General features: G+C 41.4%; 1 protein-coding gene across 4 annotated transcripts in view; it reads left to right on the plus strand.

The window, feature by feature from the left end:
* The window catches only part of RUNX1T1 (RUNX1 partner transcriptional co-repressor 1), a 139263-nt gene that overhangs the window by 59826 nt on the left and 51937 nt on the right, over window positions 1-27500 (plus strand). For all 4 annotated transcript variants that reach the window (XM_049633163.1, XM_049633164.1, XM_049633166.1 and 1 more), the window contains 2 exons: window positions 21668-21805; window positions 23860-24101. In XM_049633163.1, coding sequence (XP_049489120.1) covers window positions 21668-21805; window positions 23860-24101 — 380 coding nt within the window. The remainder of the gene's footprint in view (window positions 1-21667; window positions 21806-23859; window positions 24102-27500) is intronic.

Consider the following 27500-nt stretch of genomic DNA (forward strand, 5'->3'; position numbering starts at 1 on the left):
GGGGCATGGGCCCTGGAATCCTGCTCCTTGGTTTTGAATCCCCTCCATTAGCCGTAGAACAGTGGGCACACCGCTTAATCTTTTTAAGATTGTTTTTTCACCTGTAAAATGGTATATTAATAACATCCATAGTATTAGCATACCGTGAAGATTGAATGAGTTAACACGTGTAAAGCATTTAGCAAGGCACCTGGCGCTCAGTGAATGCTCAACAAATATAACTGCTATGAAGACGTTTTGGCAATATTCGTAGCGGTGGTGGTGTTTCAACCCTAGCAGAGAAGGCACATACAAAGATGGGTATGATAAGGTGTGTGTTGTATGACGATAGGGGAAGGAACAGAGGGCTTTGGGAGAACAATAGAGTCAGAACTCCTCCCTCCCTGTTGGTTCAGGGCAATCTAATGTAACAGTGCTATTTTCTTTCTCACTTTCCTTTTTTCTTTTTTGACTTGGTAAGTTTCTTCACCTTGTGGTCCTAGATCCTAGTGGTTCTGACTCACGGCATTGGACATCAAATATTTATTCAGACCCAGCAGCTATGTGCTAAGCACTTTACGGAATGCTGGGGCAGAGTAATAGGACGTTAGCCTTAATGGGATGTGTGTGTATCGTTGTGTAGGTGTAGAGTACGCCCACACGGGCACACACCTGCAAACACAACCATTGTAACAGATGATGCTAAATTCACTTAACAGATACATGCAAAGTAGAGCCTAAAGAAGGAAGTGATTGACTCCCTCCAATTTGAATGTGGGGCAAGGGAATTACGGAAGGCTTCATGGAAGAGGTAGCATTTGTTCTGTGTCTTAAAGGATCACACCTTTGTTGTAGTCAAGAGACATTGCAAATCCGGGGAAGAACGTGAAACAGGAATGCGAAGGCATGAACAACCATGGCTGGAGCTTACAGCACGAGAAGGTAACGGAAGTAGACATCTACCTTATGGGTGGGAGTGGCAGAAAGGGAAGCTACTGGATACTTCTAAGCTGGAATCACACTGTTGGGTTTGAATGTTACTGTCACTCCAGGAGTCATGTGGAGGGGAAGTTGAAGAAGAGGAAATGTGCCGTCTGCCCGCTGAGATGGGATGGTGACTGGCTGCAGTGGCCATGAGGAAGGAGGAAGGGGAGAGCAGGCTCTGGAAGTACTAACTAAAAAGAACCACAGGGCTCTGGGCATCAGTTGGACATAGGGCCAGGGAGTGGGGAGCAATGGTGTTTAAGATGAGTCTGAATTCTGATTTGGGCAACTGGTTACCATCGACGAGAATAAGAAATAACACATCAAGAGAAGACAGTTGGTTCACTTTGAAGCGTTGACTTCTAGGTTTGTCTGATGTATAATGACTGAAATACTCCATAAGGAGCTAGGTGACAGGTTTGTTTAGTAGCGATGTGTATATTGGAAATCTTGATTCCGAGTCACTGGTGACAGTTAAGACCTTTGGAATGACTCAGGAGGAAAATGTATATTGTGAAGAGAGGACAGACAGCCTTGAAAAGAACACTGGGGAATACCGGGGCACCCGAGACAGTCAGGTATCATTAAAATCAGGGGACACATTTTCATGGAGGGAGTGGTCTGCGGTGTGAAATGTCACAGAGGGGCCAGTAATTGGGAGGGCTCATGACTGCCTTTTGGATTTGGCCCTCTGGAGGGAAGGTGGTTACCAGTAACGCCTGTCCCCTTGTTGGAGCTTATCTGTGGTGAGGTGCAAAGTGGATGGAAGAGAGGATATGGGCAGAGCCCCTAAGGTCTGTCCCTTAGAAGCCTGGCGGGGGATGAATGGAGGGAATACGAGGGAAGGTTTTGTCTGTTCTTGGTGGGAGGGACTTGAACATGGCCTAGGTTCTAGGAAGAAGCAGGTAGAGAGCCAGACAAACCGAAGGTAAGGAGGTGAGATGACTGGTAGAACGAAGCCCCCACAGGAGAAAACTCCAGACTTGGATGCAGGTAAGCAAGAGTTCTGAGAAATGGGTCTGCAGGGATTTATGCCTGATGACCTCACTTTGCTCTTAAGAGCACTGGGTGTTGTATGTAAGTCATTTTGACGATAAATTATATTTTTAAAAAGGGGGCATGAAGTTATCAGAATTTGGCTGAAGGATTGAAGCAAGTCAAGCAATGTCTGTAAGATTAACGTACTCTCATTTTTTACTCGATGACTTTCTTGCCTCACCTCCTCTGGGGTTGTAACCAGCTGGACATGCTGTGGTACTTTCAGTCTGGAAAGCCTTTCTTTTTCATTGTCTCTGTCCTGTTCAGCTTTTCCCCTTGGCTTTATCATACCACGCATCTAACCTTGACCTCAGCATGAACTCTTGGTTGTTAACCCTCCTTTTGTGTTTCTGATTCGCGACTCCTCCCTGTTTCTTCCTTCCTTCCTTCCTTCCTTCCTTCCTTTCTTTCTTTCTTTCCTTCTTTCCTTCTTTCCTTCTTTCCTTCTTTCCTTTTTTCCTTCCCTGTTTCTTTTCTTACTGGGCTTATAACCAGTTCACATTTTCCTGTCGCCCCACTGAAAGTTTGAATCCTGTCTTCCTCATGTGTTTCAACGGATCTTTTGGAGTACTTCTGTGCCAGACTCTGCTGGGTCTGGAATACCGCCGTGTTCTGGGGTGGGAGCCCACTAAACTCTAACGAAAAAGATATACAAGAATTTTGAGTTTAACTATTGTGAAGAAAACTAACAAAGGAACAGAAAAACCTACTTGCCATGAGATGGCCAGGGAGGGATGGATGCCTGGAGGAGGTGACATTGATGTTGAAACAGAAAAGGTGAAAATGAGCTGATCATATGTAGAGGGGAGAAGGAAAACAGTAATTTTTTTTCTGGTATTTATCATATTCATAGACATTCTGTTGACACCCAATTCTATTGGATTATATATGTCAGTGGGTAACTACCAGGAACTGTTTGTGATACTGTGGTGTCTTTCCTGTGGATACTAACTGGATTTCTAAAGGCCTAATAGAAGACCTGTAACAGATTACCCTTCAGACGATGGCAGAAGTGTATATTTATTTGTTTGCTGAAGGAAGTTACCTGGAAATTCAGCTGTTACTAAGCATCTGGTAATATATTCATCATGGGACAGAAGGGAGGAACAGGACGAAAAATATATTTCCTCTGCCCGATTGCACTGGTGTTTCTGTGTTTCCTCTATCCTTCCCTCTCTCCCTCAACTCAGGTAGTTCTGATTCACTAGCTCATGAGGAAAACTGTGTGTGTGTGTGTGTGTGTGTGTGTGTGTGTGCACGTGCATGTGAAGCAACCATTATTAGTCATCATCATCGTATGGATTAGTTTAAATGTTCACTGCAACTTTAGTCCCAGAAATATACATTGTGGGGACTAATCTGAAGCTCCAGATTTTGAGACTAGGTGGGTTTTACAGGATCTTTAATATCTTTAGTTAAGGGATAGGATAAGAGTTGCAGATTTCTTGGAGGTGAACCTAGATAGGTGTCACAATATCTTTAATTTCTGTAGCTGAGGGACAGGACAAGAGTTCCAGATTTCTTAGAGGTGAGCAGAATAGAAGAAGGTACTAAAAGAAAGATAAACCAAGAAGAACGGAGACACTGAAATGGAACTTGGCTGACAATAATTTTGCCTAGCGTCCGCCCAAGTAGACATATCAAACATTATCTACCAGAGGAAAATGTATTGTTTTCTTGCGTGTCTAAGCTTGTACAACTAAGTTATTGTTTTCTAAGGAAAGAGGATGAAGATAAGAGTATGTGGAATGATTTATTAGGCTTCAGTAACTTTCCTAAGATGCCCTGGCCAGTACTTTTGAGAAGGGAAATACACCTAATAAGTGTTTTTTTGATCCCTCAAAACAGAGGTTCTCAACATTTTTACTTGATGCCACTCAAGGATTGTCAGCATTCACAATCCCAGTGGACTTCAGTGGTGGACTTCTCTTGCCATGTTCCAGAAATTCTACCACTTGGCTTTTCAAGGGAGTAGTAGTGATATTATCAAAGGGATGATTTCGGATGTATCCTAATTTGAGTTATTGTTAAGAGCAAGTTAATAATAATGTGGTGAACCTTGTCAGAGAATAACTTCCTTTGTATTTAGACATTTATTACTTTTGTGATTAGTTTATCTGACAGTGGTGAGAAGGGTATGTTTTTGAAAATGATCGTATAGCTCTCTAGCCAGGAACATTTTTCATTTGTACATGGAATGAATGCTCTTTGCAGTTGTCCATCAATGTTTGGTTTGATTTCCCCTCATTATAATTCTTCATGAGCTCAGAGAAGACATCTCTAGTGCTATATGAAATATAAATGATTCCTAGTAAATGGATGGGAATTTAGACTGTCATCTTAATGTAATAACATGTTTACCCACATTTAAAGTATATATACAGATGAAGCTACACTAAGGACTTATTAACTTGAATTTTATTTATGTGTCTAGTTGAGACATATCCCTGGCACTTAATTAAGGTGCTGTGTGAATTGTAAAAATGTGTCATTCAAACTGTAGCTATCCAGAATTTTATAGTTCTAGATTCCCCAATGATCTTCCTGAGATTAAAAGGTATACAGACTTTTTAAAGGGTCTTAAAATAAGGGGAGGTGAAAATAGACTTACTTAGGTGTATTTGAATATACATGTGAAGTTACTTCCTTGGTTAATAGAACTTGAGGGGTGGGTGCCTGGGTGGCTCAGTTGGTTGGGCGTCTGACGCTTGATTTTGGCTCAGGTCAGGATCAAGCCCTGGGGTGGGTTCTGCACTGACAGTGTGGACCCTGCTTGAGTTTCTCTCTCTCTCCCTCTGTGTCTATCTGTCTCTCTCCCCCACTTGTGCTCTTCCTCCTTCAAAATAAATAAGTAAACTTAAAAAGAAAAAAAAAAAAAGAACTTGAGCTTTTGTCCTTAGGGAATGTTTATTAGCAATTAACTAATTAGGGCGCCTTCTCTGAATTACTTTATTAATTTAAATAAGGTTATGGGCCTCCATGAAAAACGGTATTATGCAAAATATTAACTGAGGCAGAATCTATTAAGAAATGATGAATGTGAGAGTCATACAACTATATAGAATATATTTTGATCTCCTTATACTTTGACCATAATAAACTAAAGAGAAATGTCCATTTAAACACTTCGGTTCTCAGTTGATGTGTGAACATCATTACATGTAAAGAATTCGCTAATGTAATTCGTAGGCAGTTCAAACTTATCTTTGGGGACCTTTTTAGACGACTTAGCTTTTCAGTGAGACTCCTTTATGTGGAGGGTGCTGTTGATGTTGCATGGTGCTCCTTGAATGCTTTATAAAGAATGTGATCATTTATTTGGGGATTTTACTCTAATGCTGCTCTGGCAGACTTGTGGATTCCCTGACCCCATGACCTGTAGTTCTTTTCTTTTCTGTCTGTCTGCTACTGCGTGTGAACTTCTTTGTTACTAAAATAGCATTCATTCCTTTATTCAATAAACATTGATGTTAGACACTATTAGACGATTGGGATTCTGAGGTGAATAAGGCACTTCTACCTTTGTGAGGCGTTCAAGGGTTTTCAGCCCCTGTAGAGAACCCCACCTCCTGGAACCCTCCTTTTGGTTATCTTGAATCCCAGTTTTTCACCCCTTCAATCCAAAGCTGGACAGTCTTGGTAGAGCTCCAATTAAAACAAAGTATATTCTTCCTTAAATTTTTTTCACCGATAGATTCGTTCCTAGAAAAATCTGGGTGTGCTATAGTTTACCTAAATTCGTTTTAAGGCATACAGTTATTTTGTGAATCACTCACGGAGGGGAAACAAAAGTGCTGCCATTAAACGCTTTTGCTTAGTGCTTTGACTCCATGGTTTTGTAGTGTTCGTCCCAACTTCAGAGATGTTATAAGGAGAAAATATGAGGGTCTTAGGATGATCTAAATACAGTGTTAAAACCGAGCCAAAAATATAAAACAGGCTTTTTACAGCATGATTAACAGTGTATTTGAAAGCTCTGTCCCATTATGAAGCACTGACTTGAGAGATAGCCACTGTTAATATTCTGCTGTAGATCCTTTGTATACATATCCTTCTGGACACTTACACACACACACATCTATTGATTTATAGCTATCTTAAAATATGTTTTTGTTTGTTTTGTTTTGTTTGAACAGGATCTTGTAAAGCATGTAGCTATGTAACTATTTCCCCTTCTTGGTATATTTCAGATTCTTTCCATGTCAATATACACAATCATTAAGTTCCACTCTATGATTCTATTCGAATTTGAATTTCCAAATGCCCATTGTTGGACAATTAGGTTATTTCTGGTCTTCTTCATTATAAACATCTTTGTACACTTGATATTGTTTATTTAGGATAATTTCCAAAGAGTGGAGTTGATATATTAATGGATATGTAGAATTTGGAGACAATTGATACATATTGCCTATTGTCCTACAAGAAAATTGGTATCATTTTACAAAAGTGTGTTAGTTATAGTACCAACCGGCACTGTAAAAAAGTCTGTCATTTTAAAAAGTCTGTCAATATGTTAGGTGAAAATGAGTATATTGTTTTACACTAGTTAACTAGTTAAACTTTTTTCTCCATAGGGTTATAGATAACTTGTATTTCTTTTAATATTAAGCTTTTATTTATTTTTTTTTTTTTTAATTTTTTTTTTCAACGTTTTTATTTATTTTTGGGACAGAGAGAGACAGAGCATGAACGGGGGAGGGGCAGAGAGAGAGGGAGACACAGAATCGGAAACAGGCTCCAGGCTCCGAGCCATCAGCCCAGAGCCTGACGCGGGGCTCGAACTCACGGACCGCGAGATCGTGACCTGGCTGAAGTCGGACGCTTAACCGACTGCGCCACCCAGGCGCCCCAATATTAAGCTTTTAAAGTTAAACTTTTTTCTCCATAGGGTTATAGATAACTTGTATTTCTTTTAATGTTTATTTATTTTTGAAAGAGAGAGAGAAAGAGGAGGCAGGAGGGTCAGAGAAAGGGGGGGGGGGGCAGAGGATCTGAAGCCGATCTGAAGCCGGTTCCACACTGACAGCAGTGAGCCCCATGCAGGGCTCAAACTCATGAACCCTGAGATCATGACCTGAGCTGAAGTCGGATGCTCAACCAACTGAGCCACCCAGGTGCCCCTGGTTATGCCTTTCTTTTTTTTTTTTTTTTTTTTTTTTCAATTTTTTTTTTTTTTGACAGAGAGAGACAGAGCATGAACGGGGGGGGGTCAGAGAGAGGGAGACACAGAATGTGAAGCAGGCTCCAGGCTCTGAGCTGTCAGCACAGAGCCCGACGCGGGGCTCGAACTCACGGACCGCGAGATCATGACCCGAGCCGAAGTCGGACGCTTAACCGACTGAGCCACCCAGGCGCCCCTGGTTATGCCTTTCTTAACAAGGTTAGAATATCTTTCCTCAGGTTAGAATATCTACTAACCTGAATATCTACTACTAGAATATCTTTTCTCAGGTTAAATTAATATGTATGTATTCTTATATGCTTAATATGTAACCTATATATTTAGTATTTTTATGTTAAAGATTTTATTTACATAGAAATGAATGACTTTGGATATATGGTGTGAGAAAGGTGCTTACCTTATTTCCTCCAAATTTTTGTCTAGGAGTTCCTGAGAGAGTTTGTAATTGAATTGCTTTTTCTTTTCCTTGTATTAGAAGTCATCGTTATCATGGACTGAATGTTTAGGTGATGTGTGTCTGTTTCTGAGCTTCATATATTTCTGCTTCTTTTTAATTTTATTCTGCTGAATTGGTTATTTCTGTACCAGTAGCATATTGTTCAAATTATTACAGTTTAATGGTGCATTTTATCAAATGGCGCATTTTATCAAATTCCTCATTACACTTTATTTTCAAAGTTTTCTATTTTCAATTTTATTGTAGATTGACTTTTACAACATTTGTACAATTCTGGAAAAAATTCTATTAGTATTTTGGTTGGGGTTGTATTAGATTTAATGATTACAGTGTATACTAAGTGGACACAGAACAGAAATCTTGATAATTTCTTTTTTATTTATTTATTTTTTTAATGTTTATCTATTTCTGAGACAGAGACAGAGCATGAGTGGGGGAGGGGCAGAGAGCGAGGGAGACACAGAAACTGAGGCAGGCTCCAGGCTCTGAGCTGTCAGCACAGAGCCCGATGCGGGGCTCAAACTCACAAACGGTGAGATCATGACCTGGGCCAAAGTTGGTCGCTCAACCGACTGAGCCACCCAGGCGCCCCATTGATAATTTAATTTCTTAAAAAATAGTTTAGCGGAGTGTGTGACTCTCGCTCTCAAGGTTGTAAGTTTGAGCCCCACGTCTGGTGTAGAGATTACTTTAAAAAAATAAAATATTAAAAAAATAGTTTATTACAGCAAACTACCTAAGGACCTACTGTGTGCAAGATCCTTGTTTAGACACTGGAGACAGATTTGAAAAGATACGGACCTTATCTTTTGTCCTGATCAACTTTTATAATTGTACAAGTATTTGAAGTAGATTGCATAGTGTAGGAGTACTGTAAGACGATTTTGTCAAATTTGTATTTTAGAGTTATTTCTCTAGAAGCGAGGAGGAAGGGGATTTGTGCAGAGAGGGAGTAGAGGTAGAGAAAACCCTTCAGAGCCTCTGGAAGATTTTGAAGCCCAGGCCAGAGGGCAAATTAAGGGTGGATCCTAAGTGTGTTTAGAAGTGACATTGATAGGACACAGGGAGTGGATTGGACTTGGTAGGAGAAGGGTATGGAGGGAGGAGTCTGAGGATGATTGTGTTTTGGGCTTGGTCAACTGTGGGGGGAAGTGACGCTATGCTGGAGATTGAAATACAGCAGAAGGCACAGATTTCCCAAGGCAGGTGTTAGATTTGGTTCTAAGTACAGCTGCCAAGGGGTTGTGAAGCTAGGTAGAAGACTTGACTGGTTCTCCCAAGAGGGTCCTTTGCCGGGAGACATAGAGCCCTGGCGGGATTATTTACAGGAGATGAGAAGGCCAAGAAGGCTTGCATCAGAGACTAGAAGGGATGAAGCCAGTTCAGAAGAGGAGTTAAGGCCCTGCCAGAGAGGAGAAGCCAGAGGCGGGAGAATTCACTAAAACTCGTAGCGACTAGAAGAACGGTATCACAAGAGAAAAGGAATGAGAAGCGGCTGAACAGGTCAGATGGTGCTGAGAACCCAAGTAAGATACAGATTGAACGGTATTTTTGGATTAATCACTAGAGTTTGTGCCGTGGCTGGATGGTTTGGGTGGAATGGTGTCAGTGGAAGCCCCATTGAAGTGGGAATGGAGTGTAAATAGAGAAGGGTTTCATTATTGTCACCATTTTTTTTGTAATATTTCCATCATTGAAGAAGCCTTGAAACTGTCTGAAGGGGAATGAAGAATACAATTGCTTTGCTGTCTGGTTACCTCCAAATCTGTGTTTTTAAATCGAAAGATGTCTGTGTTTGTCCACTCTTTATCTTTTTCTAGCTTCTCGGCATCATGCTAAATTCTGGGACTCAGTTGATGTCTGATAGAACATGAGATGAAATGATACGCTCCCTGCCATAACAGAGCATTTTGCTGTCTGGTAGGAGATGTTAGACCAACAAGTTATTATACAGTTATTTATAATAGTTGCAGCAAGCCCAATAAAGAACAATTAGATGGTACAGGAGAGCTTCCCATACAGGGGACTTGGAAGGGACCCAGAACGCCTTCCTTGAGTAAATGAATTGGAGTGGAGATCGGTTTTCCAGGTTGAAAGGCCCTGAGTTGAGGTGAAGCTTGCAACCTATAAAACCAGTGAGATATGAGGTGAGATAAGAGAGGCAGGCAGAGACGAAATCTGTCTAGGTTGTAGGTCATTTAAAGGGTTTTGGATTTTATCCTGGGAGTGATGATAAACTAAACACTTTCAATAGGGGAGTAACTTGATTGGATCATTAGAATGTGAAGTTATTGAGGGCAGTGATTTTCTTGTGTGTCCATTGTCTTTTCTCTGTGTCTGAAGGGGTACCTGGCACTTTGTAGATGGCTCAGGAATTTTCGAATACATGCTTTTATATTAAATGAGTGAATAGTTTTGTGTTTAACCAGATTACTTAAACTTGTGGGATAAGTACAAGTTGTTGTGGGATAAACTGATTGCAGTGTAGGGTGAAGGGTTGCACAGACTAGTTCCTAGAAGGTCCCAGTGAGTGACGGTGGTGTTCCAGGATGCTGATAGCAATGGTGAAACACATTTAGGAGGAAGAATAATTTGATGGTGGCACATGCGCAAGAAGACATTCAGGATGTTTTATGTAAAAACAACAGAGTCTTGCAGAGATATCTCTAAGTAAACTGTGACTTATCCTGCCTTTTTTCCAGATGATTCTTCCTGCTGTGTTTTGGTTTTAGTTTTTGACATTATCACGCACCTCTAGATTCCCACTTGCTCAAGTTTTAATTTTACTTTGTTACCAAGCTCTGTGAATCTGCCGTAGAGTATAAAAATGTCTTCCTGAATCTTCTCGTCTCCAGTCTTAAGAGCCACGTCCATGCTGGATCCCTGTATTATTTCTAGCCTAGGCTGTTGCAGACCAGAATGCCTGCCCTCTCTTGCCTTTCTTACCCTATTTAATCTCTGCTCCATACTTATCCATAATATAAGATTACAAATGAGCATATCCTAAAACTCTCAGTGCCTTCCCCTTGCCCATAATGTGAAGTCTAACAGTACTGGTTGTTGTTTTTCTAAAGAGTACATTTGATTAAATTCAATAAATTTTTTTGAGCTCCTGCTACTTGTCTGCAATTTAGCCACAGGTACATAGTCTGTGTACCTTCATAATTTTCTGCCCTGATTCACCAGCTCTTACCTGGATGATCATAACTGATGGCAGTGGATATGTGTACTACCCTTCAGCAGCTCCACAAGCTTCCTTAATAGCCTTTAACGCTGGCAAATAAGACAAATATCCCTGCAGGAAAATTGTCCACACTTAAAGATTGTCAAATGTTTGGATCACTTTTTATTTAGTGATTTTTTTTTTTCCTACCTTCTGGAATAATCTTCATTTTGGCAACAGGATGTTATATAGATACTTATATTCATTGCATGGGCCCTTGGTGATGTCTGTATCTTTTTCTGCTCTTTACACACGCAGGAGTTACTTTTTTTGTGTTAACTTGAGTGATTTGGTTTTTCCTTAATAAGTATTTTTACCACAGTCATTCAGCGAACATTTGCCGGCTGCCTGTGCCAAGGGGTTCAAACTCTTCCCAGACAGGAGATCCTTTTTTTCCAAAGGAAGTCTTAACCAGAACAGCAGTGCATAGAGCAGATAAATATGGAGCTGTGCTGGTTGATGTAGGGTAGCTAAACCCGGGGCTGCTGGATGGCCACTTAGTGGCCTCCAGGAAGTGGTTCTTAGACTTGGAAACAGGAGTCACAGGAGTGAAGCTCTTAACAACTGTGAGAGAGATGACATTTCTTAGGAACTTACACACAGAGGTAATGCCTGGCATCCACTGGTATTCACATGACCAGCAGTCCTTTCCACACTTTAGGAAATTAGTAATTGATTTTTCTAGCTAGAACCACCATTTGAGTACTTGTTAATGTTTAGAGTGTTTTTTGGGGGGTGCCAATTGGTTAAGGCAATCCACTCTTCATTTTGGCACAGGTCATGATCTCAGTTCGTGAGATTGAGCCCCGCAGCAGATTCTGCACTGATGGCACGGAGCCGGCTTGGGATTCTCTCTCCCTCTCTCTCTGCCCCGTACCCCCCTCCCCCCAAATAAATAAATAAACACTTTCTAAAAAAATAGGGTGCTTTATCTTGGGGTCCACAGCTCATCTTTGTCAAAAAATGAGCAGAGTGATCGAAACTATTTCCTGATTCTACTGCTTAGCATTTTCCCCTCCGCAAAGTGGTGTCTACTTTGAACACTTACGCTGTCTGCCTCACTCAGCCTTTGCCCCCCTCTAGGTAACCATAGTTCCTAATATGTCTCTGGCTGTTTTGTCGGAAACTGGCTTTGTTTTAGTCTTCGCTTACCTTCTTTGTTCATTCAACAAATCAAGTGGCTGCTATTTCAAGCACTCTTCTTAATGCTATGGAGGCTGGACTTAACAAACAGGTAGAAATTTCTGCATTCGTGAAGCTGACACTGTGGTTGGGGAGACACTCAAAACCAAGATAAATGTGTCAAGTGCTAGCTAGATACATGCCATAGAGGAAGGGAAGGGAAATTCCCATTGTTATCCCCATAAGGACATGACCCAAACGTTATTGAAGCTATTTTTCTAGAAATCGTGATAGGTTATTATAGACTCATCTCATTCTTCTGCCTGTTTTCCATCTTAACCCAAGTTCATGCACTTTAAAGGCATGAAGCTGGTCTTCAGACTGTCATCTCTGATTCCAGATAGCTGCTGGCCCAGCGGCTTACTGGCTCATTCCACACTGATTCCTTGGCCTTGTTCTCATTAGTGCAGTTTCCCAATGTTTACTAATGACCTGTCTTACTCTCCCGCTTTCTCAGAGCTGAGAGTTTACTTATTTTAGTCATTGGGTTTCAAACTTTTGTATTTTCTACCCGTTAAGCTTACCAAATGAAATATGTAGAAACCCAATCTATGAAAAAAAATACGAAAAGTCTTAATGGGACGGAAGGTGTTTCGGATGAAGCCAGAGGCACCTCTTCTCATCCCTGCTCTTTCAATCTGCATTGTCACCTCCAGGGACTCCTGCCATAGAGCCATTATTTTAGTATGGCGCTGTGATTTTATGATAACGGAAGTGTTCCAGGGCCGAGTTCCCTAATAGGGTAGGCACAGCTACCTTATTGAATGTGGCTAGTGTGACTGAGGAGCTGAGTTTTAAATTTTGTTTAACTTTAATTAAAATTTACATGGTCACAGGTGGCTAGTTACAGTAGTATTGGGAGATGAAGTCCTCGCGTAACGCTCTCAGTTTAACATTAACTGAATGTGTCTTTATTTCAGTTTTCTAGATCATGTAAAAATAACATTAGCTTTAGAAGGTAATGGACTCTTGAGAAGGTCTGGAATGAGTTCTGGCTTGTAACCTTGGACAGATTGTCCAACCCTTCTGGGCCTCAGTTCCTTTTTATAAGATGGGCAAATTTGTAGTACCTTTTCATAGTGAGATTTAAAATGAGGTAAAGCATGCAGGGCATTTGGTACAGTGCCCAATGCTTGATTTTAGGTGACTTATCGTAATAAGTTGGTTTTTTTGTATGTTTGTTTTTTTGCTTGTAAAAAGAAAACATGCTCATTGTAGAACATTTAAATAAATGAGAAAAATAACAAGAAGAAATTAAAAATAATGTGTAATCCCACCATCCATAGACAAGCAACAGAAAAGCTTGTGAAATGTAGAAAAAATGTGTTTTTGGTTCATAATATGCTTTTCTCTTTGTTGTGAATGTGCATATGTATGATTGTGCTATTCTTGTAAAAAAAAGGGAGCTTTTGGAGGCTGTAGGTCTTATGTATACAGATTGCTTTACAAAGCCTTTTTTCTAATATTATATAAAAAGCCTTAGGGAATATGTTGTCATTACTGGAAAGCTGGTGAATTCAGTGATTAACTACTGTTGTTTTTTTTTTTTTTTTTTTTTTTTTAGATTTATCTTTGGTAACTTAATGTTTTCAGAATATAGAAATTCTTTTTATTTATTTATTTATTTATTTTAATGTTGTTTTAAATTTATTTCTGAGACAGAGAGAGACAGAGCATGAGCAGGGGAGGGGCAGAGAGAGAGGGAGACACAGAATCTGAAGCAGGCTCCAGGCCTCTGAGCTGTCAGCACAGAGCCTGACACGGGGCTGGAACTCACAGACTGTGAGATCATGACCTGAGCTGAAGTCGGACGCTTAACTGACTGACCTACCCAGGCGCCCCTAGAAATTCTTTTTAGAATTCTTTTAGGATGATAGAAAAAAGATGGAGGTGATTTTAAGTTAAAGCTCTTAGAAGTTCTGGCGTCGCAAAGTTGTCATGACTGTAGACATGCCTTATGACATAGTACTATGTATTCCTTTAAAATACTACATTTATTGAGCACGTTCGCTGTATCAGGCACGGGCCAAAGTGCTGAGAATATAAAAACAAGTAAGATGTCATCATTACCCTTGAATAAGTTATGACCTAGTGGGAGAGACCGACTTGATTCTAAGTACAGTGTGATCAGTGCTGTAAGAGGGATCTGGACCGGGTAATAAGGGAATAAAGGGCCTTCCTGGCCAGCTAGGGATGGAAGGGCTGTCAACGGAGGGTCCCTGGCTGAAGTAATACCTGAAAGAAGATTTAAAGGAATGATGGACTTAACCAGGCAGTGGTGGGGTGAAGAAGAATCTAGGGAAAAGAAAGGGTGCAGTGTGAGGGAAGCCTATACGACCTGGGGGCATTGGGAGAGCTGCGTTAGTTTGGTACGGAGTTCAGAGGTGGGGATAAGAGTGGAAGGGAGAAATGAAGATGAGCCTGGAGCAGTTACAGAAACCAGATGGGTCCCAGTGGTCTTTCAGTGCCTTATTAAGGCACAAGGCCTTTATGTTTCACATCGCAAAAGGTCTTTGAAGAGTACTAAGAAGAGAGGAGTAAGGTCTCTGATCATATCTTTGGCATACGTAGTGACGTGATGGTGTGATTTGGACAATGGCACAGAGATGAATAGTGCACGGCAGGGAGACCATCCAATGGGTTGTTGATTAGACCAGGTGAGAGATGATGGATGAGGAGGGTTTGAATCCAGGGTGTTGAAAATGAGTAGCCCTCTGGATGTTTGGGTGCGGAACTTGGGAGGGATGGTGGGCCTAGAGGTACAAGTCATCGACATAAGAGCCATGGGGTGACTGTCACCACACAAAAGAAGTCCCTAAGGAGAAGGTATAGAGAGAAGATTTCAAGAGTAACTATGAAGGAGCATGGGGGAAGCTACCAGTAATTATCACAGTGGTGAAGAAACGTCAGAAGGAGCAGCCCGGACGTCCTGAGAAGAATGAGAGCGTTGGAATGCTGGGATCCTGGGGATAACAATGTTTCCAAAGGGAGGAAGTGGTGAGACGCAGTCAGATTCTACAAAGATGCCAGATAAAGTATCTGGCGTTTCTTGGATTAATAATGAAGAGATAATTGAAGAGTTTCACTGGGAGTTAGGATGATATCTTGATGCTACACTCCCAATATTATTTTAGTGTGTATTCTTTGGTTTCAAGTGTGGGTTTTAGGCAAAGGAGGGATTGATTGACGAGGTTCTGTGGGCTGTTTGGAAGATCACATTGTAGGAATTAGTAGAATGAAGAATTTCGCATTATCAGGATAATCTCTTGCCATTTTTCTTCATTTCTTTCTGCCTGTTAGTTGCCTTCTTTTTCACATGGAGGGCAGTAGGCAGTACAGTCTTCTACCTCTGGAGTGAGATTGTTTTTCTGCCTTCACATCTGAAGGTAAAAATGTTGGAGAATGACTGAGATTGCCCATCTTGGACAGGGTGCTGTGCTGGAACCAGCTGCTGGTAACCTTGGTACAAGGTCATGAAAGAACATGGTGACTCCCAAGGTAGTTATGGGATTAGAGGTATGACGGGTCCCAGTATGGGGAAGAAAACTTTCTAGGAGTCCACTGGAAGTTTGTGAAAGATGGAATGGGAAATGAGGAAGGAAGGAATGTGAGTGTAGAGTACTCTTTAAGAACCTGGGCTATCCAAGTGAGTGTTTTGATGGTAACTAAACAGGGACAAGTGGACATTGGTAGGGTTGTTTCATAACCAGATCATCAGTGGAGATTTAGTAATGAGGATTGAAAAGGTATTTGAAAATAAGAGATAGATGTTAATTGTAGTGTGTGTGGGAAAAGATTTCTATGCAGACACATTCTTGTGGACATAGATATTTATGTGAACAGAGGAAGTCTGGTTATGATCACCAATTTCAAAATAATTTTGTGGTCCCTTTATTGTCAGATTTATGTTCTCTGGGTAGTCTTCTTTGTCTTTGAAATGAACATAAGCCATATCTGTAGAAAGAAACCAGAGAGTATTAGAGTTTGCAGATGATCCCTGAAGTTCTATAATCTAAGATGCCTAATTTTATGGGTAAGAAAAGTAGACTCCAAAGAAGAGAAGTGAAGGAATCACAGATATAACAGTACATACCAGAAGAAGAGGGTCTGTTTTAGTCCTTGGGTCTCTGATCAGTTCATGAGGAAGTCTTTCCCAAAACTTCCATAGACCTCCCTGGATGACCCATTGTCTAGAATTGGAGCACAGCACTCACCTCTGAAACCTGTTGCTGATAAAGGGGAGCATGATAACTTGATTAAAAGAAGAAGGATCTGCTCCCCAAGAATTGTGCACCTGAACAAAATCAGGACTTTCCAGCAAGAAAGAAGGGAGAAGCGCTGTTGAGTAGGAGCTCCAGGATCTGTGACATAAGCTAAAGAGTTTGTTTGTATTCTGTGGGCAGTGGGACCTTCCCAAAGGTGGTTTTGTTTTTTTTTTTTTTTAACGTTTATTTACTATTGAGAGACAGACACAGAGTGTGAGCAGGGAAGGGGCAGAGAGAGGGGGAGACACAGAATCTAAAGCAGGCTCCAGGTTCTGAGCTATCAGCAGAGAGCCCTACGTGGGGCTTGAACTCACAAACCGTGAGATCATGATCTGAGCCGAAGTCGGATGCTTAACCAATAGCCACCCAGGCACCCCCTTTTCACTTAAAAAAAAAAAAAATTTTAACATTTATTTATTATTGAGAGACAGAGGGACACAGTGTGAGCCGGGAAGGGGCAGAGAGAGGGGGAGTGGACCTTCCCAAAGGTTTTAAAGCATGGAATAGACAAGATCATATTTGTGTTTCAGAAAAAAAAAAAAAATCTTCATAAAACACCTGTGATTAAGTAACAGATGATTCTTACACTTGCCTAAAACGACATAAGTTGATCACAGAGTTGAAGTAAATTTCAGATCTCCATCATGTTCCCATATTACCTGCATTCCACTTCCTAATCATGTATTTATATGCTGTTGATGGTTATGTATTTGTCTTTTTAATTAGGCATTTAAAAAAACTGCCATCAAATTGCTTACTGTTTTCATTGGTTGGAGTGATTGGATATATAACACACATACACACACACACACACACAACTATCGTACTCAGGCTGTGGTTGGAGTGATTGGGTGTAAACACACACACACACACACACACACACACACTGTCGTACTCATAGGCTGTGGTAAATGCTAAAAGGCCAAACAAGCATGATGCGGTTGGTGCCTTGGGCACCTGGGGAAAGCTATAAGAGGATCTGTAATGGGCAGTGAAGAATGCGATAGGTGCGGCAGATCTTTCTAGATGAAGGAAATAAACAGTATAAAATGAAAGGCAGAAAAGCCAGGGAATGCCAAGGTGCCCTGTACAGATAGAGCATAGACCCGGGGGGGGAGGACATTGGAAATAAAGCCATGAATGGATGATGGAGGGGCAGGCACAAGAGAATGGAGATCACATGTGCTGGTGCCTGACTTGAGTAGGTACTATGCCAGGGTCTTAATGAGGCAGAGAGGGGTGTATATCGGTATTCTTCTTATGAGGAACTCAGGATCAACATAACTTGCCTGAGGACCCACTACTGATGGCTGAGTTTACATTCGAAACCAAGTCTGTCTTAACTTGGAAATTTGTCTGTTATTCCAAATAGCCTTCCATTGTATCATTCCATTGTGCTTAGACTATTAGCATTTGACTTTTATTCTCCTGAGCAGGAATGAACATTCCAGAAGTGCTCAGCAGGGAAATGAGATGGCAGCATTGTGGAGGCTGGGTGGCCACCATTCTGGTCTACAGGCAGTTTCCTTTAACATCTCACACCCAGCCACTGGAGTCACTAAATGATTCTGTTGTCAGGCCTGAATTTGCCATATTTTCCATAGAAATAAAAATCAAATTCTGTACCCAGTTTTGTGTTTCCTTAGCTGCTTTCTCCTTTCTGGTAGGAGTACTTCAGTTCCACTTGGGCTGGCTCCTCTTTATTGTGTATCTTGTAGCTCCTATGGCTAGCACTTACTCAAATTAGGCTAACTGTACCAACTGCTAATTCACCGAGAGGTTTCTCAATCTGTCACATCTGGGATGTAGGTATTTCTTCTATTATAAGATATTTCTTCTATTATAATTGACACGATGAACTCTGATAGGAAAAGACGTCCCGTCTACCAATCCTGAACTTTCTATTTACAGTAATCATCTCTAGAAATAGTATGTAAATAAGGAAAATACAGAATGCCTCTTCTCCATACCTGAAAAACACATCTGGAACTGTTTGAACTAACAAAAAGTAAAGTAAGTGCTACGGCAGATTATGCCATACCTTTCCTTTTTACTTAAAAAAAAAAAAGAAAAAGAAGGAAATGGAAAACATACCCCTTCTAGAAGCCTCTGACACTGAATTGGATATTGAAATGGTATCAGTAATGTATTTATATATGCCACATTTTCTTCCATGTTTCAGCCATCTTTGGTACATATGTGTTGGATATTTGCCATGTGAGTTGAAATGTTACCACATAGGGGAGATCTTTATTTAGTAGTCGTGTGTATCATTAAGGTAGAGGCAAGTCAGTCCTTTTGATTATACATACCTTCCTGCTCTGATAGATTGTTTTTTCTTTTTCTTTTTCTTTTTTTATCATTTTGTGCCAGGCTCTCAATTGATGTCAGCATTCCCCTGCAGCAACTAAAAATAGAAATTACATCTAGGAATAATTTTCATAAACTTAAAAAAATTGCATAAGAAATATTATAACTTAATATTGGTTTTACTGTATCCTCTAATTTGAAACGGAGAAGAAATACTTCTGTGGTTGAATCATAGTTCTTTTGCTGTTTGCTATAAAAGTTTCAAGAATATATATTTCAAAATGTTTTGCTTTTTTTTTTTTTTTTTTAAGTAATCCAAAACAAATGCAACAGGACTCAGCATACTTGAAACACATTTTCTGAATTTATCTTAAATCTCTCTACTCCAGAGGGTTTGTGTGTGTGTCCGGGTTAGTCCTGGCTGGTAACTTCACCATCTCTCCTCGTTCTGGATTGATTGCACCGAACAGCACGGAATGAGTTACATATGGTCCCACTTTGTCTAAGTTTGTAGGACCTCTGGGTTGGAACTCCATTTGATCAGAGTGGAGCTAACTGTCGCCGAAATTTGGCTATTCCGGCCAGAATGCATATAGTCCTGTTTAGAAGCAGTGGCGTTTTTGCAATGCTTTGGCTCAGTGGTTCTTGTTCTTAAAGTATCGATGCCATGCCGTTTCGAGGATTTAAAAAAATCACTCCTCTACCTTTCATCGTCGTCGTCGTCGTTGTTGTTGTTGCTGTTGTTACTATTATTAAGATCCTCTTAAGTTTGAAGAGGACACCCATTGTCGATTTTATCGTCTATTTCCTTTTCTCTCAGTGTCAGCAACAAGGGTAGACAGACGTGGGTTTCAGATGTGTTTTCCAGTTTAGGTTCTGCTCAAGAAGTACCTCCAGGTAAGTAAGGTGCAGGGGCCGTGCCCACTAAGGCTCAGCGTGTCCGGGTGGACGAAGCCGCCTGGGGGGGTCACTTTCTCTTCATTTGGGCTCTTTTCTCCCTTGCTGCTTTTTTCCTTCCCTTGCTTTATTTATTTATTTTTTCACGATTCCCCCCCCCCCCCCCCGCCCCCTCCCGCTCTTCCTCCCTCTGTCTGCACAACCACGTGCTTCAAGTCTGTGTATCTGGACTGCCTTCTCTAACAGTTCAGTGTGAGTGTTCGCAGAATGAAAACCAGATGGACCTGCAGTTCCCACTGTTATCTCCCAGCCGACTCTGGCAAGCCTCCCTCTATCCCTCCTTCCTTGGCATGACAGAAATATTTGCCTTTATTTAGGGAGAGTTGTATTTGCTGCCGTACCTCTTCCCTCAGCTGCAACATAAGCGGAAAGCTATTTATTCCCTTGTTGCTGAGGTTGGTCGAGGTGAGTAGACCGTGCAGCGAATTTAACTATTGAAGAAGCGCTTTTAAACCTGCCTGACTTGGGTAGTTTTCTAGACTAAGTGAGTTACTGATCCTGGGTGTTACAGTGTTCTGGAATAGCACTAGGAAGGCAAGCTTTTAAGGGGTGAGATCAAGGTAGAAACGCTCTCCATGTGGGTTTTTACCACATTTCACTCAGAACACGCATTGACTAAAGGGGCATTCGTGGTTCTCCAGCGAGCTGTCAGGGTGAAGAAAAAGAGACTCTGATACTGGGCTATCAAAATGCTCTTATTAGAATGATGATTATTTTCATTCTTTTATCGCATTTCCCCTGTTACGGCATCGACATTATTTCAACTTTAAAATGTTATGCTCTGTTGCAACCCAAGTCTCGTGACACGGCTCTGAATAAAGGTGTGAGGTAGGTTTGGAGTTGCCAGCATAGTGACTTGGATTTTTCACTTAAAAAAAAAAAAAAATAGACATTTAAAGTCAGTGTTGAGAATTTCTCCCCATGGTTATCATAGTGTTTTAAAAAGACCCACTCTTGACCAGTAGTCCCCGTGACTTGACTTTTCCAAAAGTCCGAGTGGGAAATATTTGTACCTAAGGCTGCATGAGGGGCCTCAGACATTGTTGGTGTGTGCGTGTGTGTGTGTGTGTGTGTGTGTGTGTGTGTGCGCGCGCGTGCGCGCGCAGGCACACAGTGCTGGTAGAAAATTGTATTCTAAAGAAACAAAACTCACTTTTTTATTGGAGATCTGTTGCTTCAATAGATTTGACAGAGAAAAAACAGCTCAGAATTTCAAAGGCAAAGCATGCATAGTAGAAAACAGGCTTGAAGCTCAAATGTTCGTTATTGGGTAATCAGGAAATTTCTCCATATCTGTCACATACTCATGAGAAAATACAGAGAGGGCCTTTCGTTCCTTTTCATTTGCTATTTGGGGTTTTTCCATTCTCACTCCGCCCGAGGTTATTAATTGAAGGATTGGTCTCATGTTTCTAAGACGGTGGGTCACAAATCACAAATTCTGAATAAACAATCGTGTAACCTCATTGTGTGAAATACAGCATTTATGTAGTGGGGCGTTTTCCTGCAGCGCAGAGGAACATTGAAGTGAGGAGTGTATCTGGGAGACATAACCTGCTTCTCCTAATGGGCCAGAAACTAAGCACGGAAAGGCCATGGCAGGTGTTACAAAAAAAAAGTCCTTATAAACATGCTGGCTCCTATCAGTATCTCACCTGCATAACAGACCTTCAGATTTGTGTTGTTCCTCACTAAAAGGTTTATTACCATTTTACTTCCTCATCTATTTTTTACCTCTTGCTAGCGTTGGCTTCAGCTTCGAGTGAGGTTGTGCCGTTGGATATAACACTACCAAGGTAGCATCTGCCCAAGCCAGAAATAACAATAGGATGTAAAATAACCCAGTTACAAATGAGGTCCTGCCATCTGTGCTACACCTTCTTAAGTGGGGTTTGGATGATAAAGTCCTGATTTAAACTTCAGTAGATCAGCCTATTTTATTGAGAGGAGATGTCGGATTTCTTCTGTTCACTTGCTTGTAAAAAAGATGAACCCCACTTAAAAACAAAACAAAACAAAACAAGAAACAAAAAGCAACGAAGGTGCTTAAGGAGTAAAATAACCTGTTCAATGGTGGCGTCCTCCAGATCGGACTGAGAAGCACTCCACGATGCCAGACTCACCTGTGGATGTGAAGACCCCATCTAGGCTGACTCCTCCCACCATGCCACCTCCCCCTACAACTCAAGGAGCTCCGAGAACCAGTTCATTTACACCGACGACGTGTGAGTAGACACTTCTGCGTTTCCCGTTTCCATTTTGAAGTCTAAATTTTTTTTTTCTTGCAGAAGTGAAGCCCCCCTCCCCGCCCCCCCGCCGCCTCCTTCCCCCAAATCATTTAATTGCCAGTGAGTAGGTATTGAGCCTGCGCAGACGTACAGCATCTTAGGTATAATTTGTATGACTGCCAATATTTGCCTGCCTTTCCATTTTTGCTTCACAGTTGTAGTCTGCTTTGATTTCCGCAATGAAGACTATTGCATTCGTTTGGGCTGCGGCTCCATTTGTTACCACCGTAATTTTTACTTTGACTTAATGTGTAGCTCCTTATTTTAGCTTGTACATTTTGCCTTGGAACATGTTAATATCCTACAATTATTTCCAGGTTGCTTCTGGTCTTCTAATACCACTTTCTTCTGGTATTTACAAATAAGATTCAAAGCTAGAAGCCTTACGTGAAAAAGGGGTATTGCTCTGGGCAACAGTCACATACAGAAAACTTTCTGAAAGAAGGAGCATCTTTCTTGTCTTGAGCCTGTCAGACTTTTATTAAACCTTTACTCAATCCCAACTCGGCTCAGGCCTTGTGTCCTGAATCAGTGGCGTGTATTGGCTTTCTGGGTTGTCCAAGGAAAGGACAGAACATTCCGAGAGAACAGCCACTTCCCTTCCTTTCCTGTAGATTCCAGCAGGGATAGTGGATAGCTTTGTTTCCATCAGTTTCAAAGTCCCGGGTAAAATTGTCCTAAAGGATTTGTGAAACTAATAAATGCTATCTGTTGCAGATAGTACTATTTACAGATCGTGTGTCATCAAGTCTGTATGAATGAACAATCACAGGCAAAACTAGATCCATGGGATTATAAGGGATTGGCAAAATACACATCCCAGGCTGTTTATGCGGCGTTGCGCTGCCATTTAAAGGCCTTTCCAAACGTGTAAGGAACAGGAGGCTGCAGCGGCACCAAGTTGCGACCCTGTCATCTTGTATCTGGTTTGTCGTTACCCAGAGCCACAGTGATGGGCACATGTCTTCTGTGAGAAGTCCTAGTGAGCAGTCATTTCATGACAGGTTGCTTTGGTGCTCGTTTGGGACAAGGGGCTATTGTATTATCTGGAAACTTTTAAGAATGATAGAGTGCTTCAGACATCTTCAAACTTCTGTTGGAGATAACCTGTCAAAATTACATGTAATAAATAGATGAGTTGGATAAAGTGGAGTTGGTCGAATTTATTGATTTTAATATGATAAAATCAACATTTTCGTTAGTGAGAAATGCACAAAATTCTCTAATCTTGTTCTTACGAATTATCTTGGTGTTCAGATACATTTTATCGGAAACAAAGTTGTCAAATTACCGCCAATCCACGCTATTAGTTGGGACGAGATGTCCCTTTCCGATTTCTTGAACTAACTCTCTGATAATTACCATATCCATTTGGCTTCTTATATAAAATTTGCATCTTCCCTAAAGAAGTGGTTAAGAAATATGAGGGGGAGAAAATAGCCTTCTAATTGGGTGGTATAAGGTTAAAACTTGAAAGTCCTGTTTCTATAAACACAGCTGTCAGTTGTGTGTACAAAACATGATTAAAAATGTTCAGTGATGAATTTAGTCTCCACCAAATGTACACTTTCTCTAGGGGAACAGTTTAGAGAGGAACGGTCCCGCTATACTGATGTCAGCCTGTGACAGAAGGCTGACATCCAAAAACGCTGTTTGTTCCGTGTTTGAGACATTTCACGTGGTTGGCATATGTGTGCACGGGAGGCAGGGCTGTCCCCGGGTTACAGCCGACTCCCATGGGGGCTCCGCTTCCGCATGGAGTACCGGCATGCAGTGTGAGGAGGGGAGAGCCATCCAGTCCTAGAGTACCTGAACCCGTGGTACCCCTGGGAAGCCAAAGCCTTTGACAGAAAAGCCTCCCCCCACCCCGGTTTCCCAAACCACAGGATCCTCCAGATTTAAAGGGAACGAAACTTGATTGTAATTTCCTTGTGCCTTTTCCCTCTGCGTTGATTTACTTGTTTTTCTTTCTTATTTTGTGCTCTTGACAGTAACCAATGGCACGAGCCATTCACCCACAGCCTTGAATGGCGCCCCCTCGCCGCCCAATGGCTTTAGCAATGGGCCTTCCTCCTCTTCCTCTTCTTCTCTGGCTAATCAACAGCTGCCCCCAGCCTGTGGCGCCAGGCAACTCAGTAAGCTGAAACGGTTCCTTACTACCCTGCAGCAGTTTGGCAATGACATTTCTCCAGAGATAGGAGAGAGAGTCCGCACGCTCGTACTAGGACTGGTGGTAAGCAAACGGAAATTAGCCCAGTTTTCTGGGGGTAACGGGAGAGGGTGTGTATGGGAGATGTGAAATACAGACTGTTCTCCCAACCGTTTTGTTCACCTACCTGGAGATTGCATGTAAGTCTGGTAATTCTGTAGTAAGCGGGTTCTCAAGTCTGCATTGGGTATTGGTCCCCACCGTGGTTTCTTTTACTATCTGACAATAAAGATATGGTGACAAAGTTTATTATTATCTTAGCCATAAACACATGTGTGTGTATAAAATGCAATAGGTATACATTCTTGGCATGACGAGTGGCTTTCAGCAGTGACAAAATGTTTTCGTTATGTTAGCGATCCATTTAATCTAGCTAGGGTGCTCGTTTTGACATAGTTGCTTTGAAGGATTTTTATCACTGGTCTAAGATGAGCAAGAGTTTATAACGAATAACGTTCTTCTATGTGTTTTCATTTTTGAGGCTAATAACATTTTTTTAAAAGTTTCATTGTGGTAAAATACACATAACGTAACATTGACCACTTTAACCGTTTCTGGGTGTGCAGTTGAGCGGCATTAAGTACCTCCATGTTGGTGTATATCCATCACCACCACCCATCTTCAGAACCTTCTTCATCACCCCAAACTGGAACTCCGTACCCATTAAACAGTAACACCACAAGTTCCCCTCCCTCAACCCTTGGTAACCACTGATTGGTTTTTGGTTTTGTTTTTTTTTTTTTAACAATTCTTTGTTAAAGGTAGAATTAACTTAAACCATTCATTTGAAAACAGAAGTGTTGAGTTAGGCACATGGTGCCACACTCTGTACATTATCACACCGGAAATGAGCACATGTATCATTTTGGGGGGGGGGGGCATCCTGAATCATTTTTGTATACATACTGTGATTTTTTGGTACAGGTAGAGGATTTTCATTTAGGAAGGGCCATTTTCCCATAGCAAACGGAGTCAGGGAGAAGCTGTGAGTCACAGGTTCAATCCTTACGGTAGACCTGAAATTCAGGTGACGGGCCCCTGTTTGCCTTCTCTTGAAATAGATCATTCGTTTGTATTCTGTGGACTTATGGGCAAAGCCATACTCATTGTGTTTTGCGAAAGAAGCCCCCGGATTAAAGCCCGTGCACGAGTCTAGTACAGTAGACGATGCTTCCAATCACAATAACTCACATTTGACAGATATTTTGCAGTTTGCTCTTTTAACCCTTACCTCCCTCTCCTGAGTGCTCTAAGAAAAAGCTTTCACATTTTCCACAATCTGCCAGCTCCACCTGGCACTCTTCCCGGCCAGGAACGTGAGGGCCACAGGAGTGTGTCAGCTTTGCCACAGTTACTTTTGTCAATCACTTATCTTTTTCCTTTGTCATTCTTGAGTTTCGCAGAGTAGACTTTGCAACTAGCAAATAAATTAGACCCAAGAATCGCAAAGTAAATCCAAAGCAGTGATTGTGTCCCATAAATAGTGAAAATGTTCTTTGTAACAAAAAAAATGTTTTTTTTGTTTTTTTTTTTTTTTGAAAACTGCTTTATATATTTGATGTATTCTCTAACAGTGGTTTCCGTAAGTTCCAATGTGGAAGAGTTTGGTAACTTTAAGTCAGTTTTCCCAGATGTTCAGTGGCATACTTTCGAGTGCAATACTTCTTTTCAGGGACATATTTATTTAAAAACCTTCGGGGCGCCTGGGTGGCTCAGTCGGTTAAGCATCCGACTTCAGCTCAGGTCACGATCTCACGGTCCATGAGTTCGAGCCCCGCGTCGGGCTCTGGGCTGACGGCTCAGAGCCTGGAGCCTGCTTCCGATTCTGTGTCTCCCTCTCTCTCTGCCCCTCCCCTGTTCATGCTCTGTCTCTCTCTGTCTCAAAAAAAAAAAAAAAAAAAAAGTTAAAAAAAAAATTAAAAAATAAAAACCTTCAGAGGGTAAGTTAGGGGAAGACATTAATTAATAGTGCTTTGCATGGAATCGGCAGGCAGTGAATATTTGTCAAATGAGTGACTGAATAGAGAATGGATGTTGTTTTTGAATTTTGTTATTTGAATCCAGTTGACATGATATCACTACATTAGTTTCAGGAGTACAACATCGTGATTGAGCTTCTCTATATGTTAGGCTGTGCTCACCGTAAGTGTACCTACCGTCTGTCACCATATAATACTATTATCATATTTAACTATATTTCCTATGCTGTGCCTTTTATTCCTGGGACTTCCTCATTCCATAACTAGAAGCTTGTATCTCTTAACACCTGTTTGCCCATTTTGCCCAGCTCCCCGCCTACTGCCTTCCTTTCTGGTGATGAGCAGTTTGTTTAATAGAGAACGGATTTTTTTTTTTTTTTTGGAGCATTTGACTACACGCTTTTATGTATGCCATTTTAATTTAAATTCTTGGGCCTGCCCTTAAGGGGTAGTGATTTTATATACATTTTACATGTGGGGAAACTGAGGTTCACGAAGTAAAACACAGGGCTACCCAACCATAGTGACGGGCCTGTGATTTGAACTCAGGCAGTCAGTCATAATGAATCCCCTTATGCTGTTATTTAGATGGAGTTAGAAAATCTGTCAGGAGGAACAGGCTCAAGGCACAAAATAACTGGCATGGCTTTAGAAAACCAGCCATTGAAACAAAATGAAAGATAAAACAAATAGACTCCCTGATCTCTGTTACAGATAGGAAGTTCATGTTTATTCATAGTTTCATGTGAGGATGTTTTGAGTTTAGAGGTGTAAAAAACTTAGAGTTTGCTGGCCCCACACTTAATCATGAAAAGGAAAAGAACTGCACAAAAAAGTGGGTGGAGGCATATTTTGAAGGAGTTAAGGTCACCAGTACCGCAGTTTAGTCAGGCCTGAGGGTAATTGAGGTGTGGAGGAAGTGGAGACTGAAGTTTCTAGTTGTGAATCTGCCACGACACTGAGGAAGACGAACCAAAATACGGTTAATGTACTCAACACCCTTACAGTAGGTTGGTTGTCTGTTAAGTAGATGCTTTTATCGATACGTATGGCCCGCTATATAGGACAGCGGCCCTGAGTATTTGGGGGCTGGCTTATGCGGCGTAGGTTAGGACTAAGTGCGAGTCATTCTGTGCAGTCCCGTTGGGGTTGAGCAGTACATGTTGCCTGTAGGGTAAGTGGAATATCTTTGATAACCGGAGAGTGTTTTCACCCTCTGCAAGACTCAGTGACTCAGAGACGTCTCAGACTTGTTCTCGGGCTTTATTGGTCAGCACACTACCCAACTTAGCTGCTCCTCCTGAACCAAGATGCTTTGGTCGACAAAGAAGGCCTGCAAGATGGGAAGACAGAAGAATATTTCCACCAGAAATAACACAGACATGACACGTTGGATGAATTGAGATTCTGGCCCTTGCCTTTGGGCTTTGAGCAATCAGTTGTG

This window comes from Panthera uncia, chromosome F2 (assembly GCF_023721935.1).
Source record: "Panthera uncia isolate 11264 chromosome F2, Puncia_PCG_1.0, whole genome shotgun sequence".
NCBI lineage: Eukaryota > Metazoa > Chordata > Mammalia > Carnivora > Felidae > Panthera > Panthera uncia.